Genomic DNA, 3,465 nt, shown 5'->3' on the forward strand with positions numbered 1-3,465 from the left:
GAACGTGAGCGATTTATCAAGTGCCGCACGTATGCTTAGTTGAAGACTAAGGACGTGACACCTAGTAAAATGAATTCTTTAGTCCATTAAGTACTTATATTTTTAATCTTGATATAATTATTATTAGATGTGTATATTATTTATTGTATTGATTTATTAAAAGGCGAGATTCATTTGTGGGTCAATATGCTTGATAAATTGGATAATAACAATATACATTGGTGAAGTAATTGTTAATTGGTGGAATCCATGTCCCCGGCCCGTACAGATATTGATGGTACACCTTTATGAAAGTTTGTAAGTTTTTATATGTAAACCCTACATGTAGATTTTATATCAAACGCATGAATAAGTTAACCGAAAGTCTAAAGAAATAATCAATAAATTAACTTGTCACTAATTTAATTTATTTGATTAGTGTCTGAATCTTAACATGTAAAAATTTAAAATTGAACTGAGGAGTGCAGTAACGAACTTTTTAATGGAATAATTCGTAAAATTTATTTGATTAGTGTCTGAATCTTTACATGGGAAGTTAAGTGAGGTTTAATGGAATAATTCAAAATTGAACTGAGGAGTGTAGTGACGAATTTTAATGGAGTAATTCGTAATTTATTATGACAGGGTTAATTAAGCTATAACCGAATGAATTAATTTCATAGTAAGGAGCCTGGTTAAATAATTGTGGGGTCTCTGTTGTGGTTTGAATAATTAGGATTTATGAAATTAGGTTTTGTGGTGGAAATCAAAGCCCCGACAGTTACCTAGCACGACTGGGAAACACCTTTATACCCAAAGACGTATGGAAGCAGTTTCTTTGTTACGTTTGGGAAGGGTTTAAACTGTCTGTGTATGGTTATACATAAGGTCTTATTTTTGAGAACATTCACTTTTTGGAGAGAATTAATTGCTCAAATACAAGTATTACATAGTTTAAAAACTATTCGGGCAACACAAAAGAAGACTGTAAAACTAGAGAATTATCTTGATGATTTTTGTTCAGGCTTTAACAGGTAAGCCTTTTTTCGAACTGCTCTGAATTTACAGCTTGCTATTTCCAACACTTACGCCACTGATTGAACTCTCCCTTAATGATAACTCATTATATTCCTTCTTTGTAGTTTACTTTTTTATGAACTCATTATATTCCTTCTTTGTAGTTTACTTTTTTATGAACTCATTATATTCCTTCTTTGTAGTTTACTTTTTTATGAACTCATTATATTCCTTCTTTGTAGTTTACTTTTTTATGAACTCTTTATTCAATAAATAAACAACATTAAATATGTAATTCAGAAAATTCATACTCTGAACTCATAACGTATAACGTTTAAATTCTAATTTGTCACCGAATTGAATTATAAAGGATCACAAAATATCCTTAATACATGGGCAATTATAAAAAACCAACAAACAGAAATAACTACCGGTGTTGAGAGCAGTGGCGGAGGCAGGATTTCCATTCAGGGGTTCAAAAAATAAAATAAGCACGCTTGTGTTGGCAAATGAGCGGGTCGGATCAGGAATAACTTAAATACATAAAGTATACTTAACGAAGCACATAGCGATGGAAAGTCAAAAAGCAACTAACTTGCATGAGAGAACCTTAATAGTCCAATAATATATAAAATTTGGAATATAAGTAATACTTTGCAGACTTTTATCTAAATCACGCAGTAAGGCATACTTCCTCCGTAAATGGTTCGGAAGAGCTTCTATATCTGAGACAATGTCATCAATGTAGCAAATTGTTAGAAATCAAAGTAGAACTACACATAGGAACTAATTCCTATATAATAAATCAAGCATCACTCTTGCACAGACAATACTAAAAATCATGCTCGAAGCTAGAATAGTGTTGTCAAAGGCCTGCTTGAGGCGTACATAAACCCCGAAGCTGGGTGAAGGCACCTCCGCTCATGATGAAGAAAAATATCACAATAAAATGCCACAATATAGGTAATAAACTAAGCAAAAGCTAATAAAGTAAGAAGTTTCCATTAAGAAAGGCAACTTGAAGATGTCATATTACAAAAGTAAAAGCTTGGGAGCTTTTGAAGCAAAAACAAAGAAACTAAGTTAGACTACACAAGCAAGAACCATGGAGTTCTACAATTGTACTCTACGAGGTTTCATATCTTGAAATGTCTTAATAATAGCATCATTAGAAACATTATCAAATACATCTTTTTCTAAATAAGGCACCAAACAACCGCTAAAAATATCATCACTCATTTGACTCCGCAAGTCATTCTTGATAAACTTCATTGCTGAAAAAGCTCTTTCAACGGATGCAGTGGCAACCGGCAGAAGCAAAGCAAGTTTCACTAAGCGGAATACAAGAGGATAATTTGAATGCTTCTTTGTCTGAACTAATTTTTTCGAAAGATCACAAAGCCCTTTTAGATTGGAGAACCTTTCATCAACATCACGAACATCAATAATGTAGCTTGCAAGTTGATTCTCAAGAGAACCCATATTGAATTCATTAAAGTCATCAGGATATAATTTATCCATTTTCATTATTTTCCTGATATCAAAACTTGAAAACAAGTCAATTGGATTCAAACAAGAAATTCCATGAAGCAAATCAGTCGTCGCTTCGCCAAAACGATATTTAAGTTCTTGAAGTTGCCAATCAATAATATTGGAAAATACCTCAACACGATAATGATGAGAGACTTTATTGTCACCAAGTCTCCTTCGTGATCTTAAAGAGCTAACATATGGCTCCTCAAAGTTAGGTACCAAAATTTCATGCTTGATACAAAACAAAGACACCCTAGCAATAAGAGAATCCCATTCTTTATCTCTATATGCTTGCAACCTTATTTTTGCTACTTCAACAAGTAACATGGAATTTGCCAAATCTCGCTCCTTTTTTTGTAAGCATGTATTAAGCTCATTTGTGATTGCTAAAACATCACTCATCAAATGCAACATGAACGCAACCTCATATGTTCGACAAGCTTCAAGATATCCTATTGCCTTGGCTCTTTCATCCAATAATCGTGCATCAAGAACAAGTGATTCAAGAACATTAAGAATAGAGACAAACATAAGAATAAAATTGTTGAAAGATTTAAAATGAGATCCCCAACGCGTATCACAAGCTCTTGAAAGACCAAGTTCTTGATTCAAGCCACTACCGGTTGTAAGCTCACCCAAATCTAATGCCTCTTGAATTCTTTCTTTTTGAGAATCTCGAAATTCATCCATACGCTTAAGAGAAGATCCCAATACATTCAAAATATTTGAAACCAACACTACAAATTTTCCCACTTCAATACATTTTTTCGAGACCGCAACAAGAGTTAGTTGAAGTTGATGAGCAAAACAATGAATGGAATGGGCTGATCTACTTTCTTGCCTAATCAACATTTTAAGGCCATTGATCTCACCTTGCATATTGCTTGCCCCATCGTAACATTGTCCACGCACATATGATAGACTAAGGAATGTTGA

General features: G+C 33.4%; 1 protein-coding gene across 1 annotated transcript; it reads right to left on the reverse strand.

Annotated features, from left to right (window-relative positions):
• Window positions 1-2,109: 2,109 nt before the first annotated feature.
• On the reverse strand, window positions 2,110-3,219 carry LOC132613288 (uncharacterized). The gene has a single exon (XM_060327314.1). The coding sequence runs from the start codon at window positions 3,217-3,219 to the stop codon at window positions 2,110-2,112; it is 1,110 nt and encodes a 369-aa protein (XP_060183297.1).
• Between the last annotated feature and the right edge of the window lie 246 nt (window positions 3,220-3,465).

This window comes from Lycium barbarum, chromosome 1, assembly GCF_019175385.1.
Source record: "Lycium barbarum isolate Lr01 chromosome 1, ASM1917538v2, whole genome shotgun sequence".
In the NCBI taxonomy this organism is placed as follows: domain Eukaryota; kingdom Viridiplantae; phylum Streptophyta; class Magnoliopsida; order Solanales; family Solanaceae; genus Lycium; species Lycium barbarum.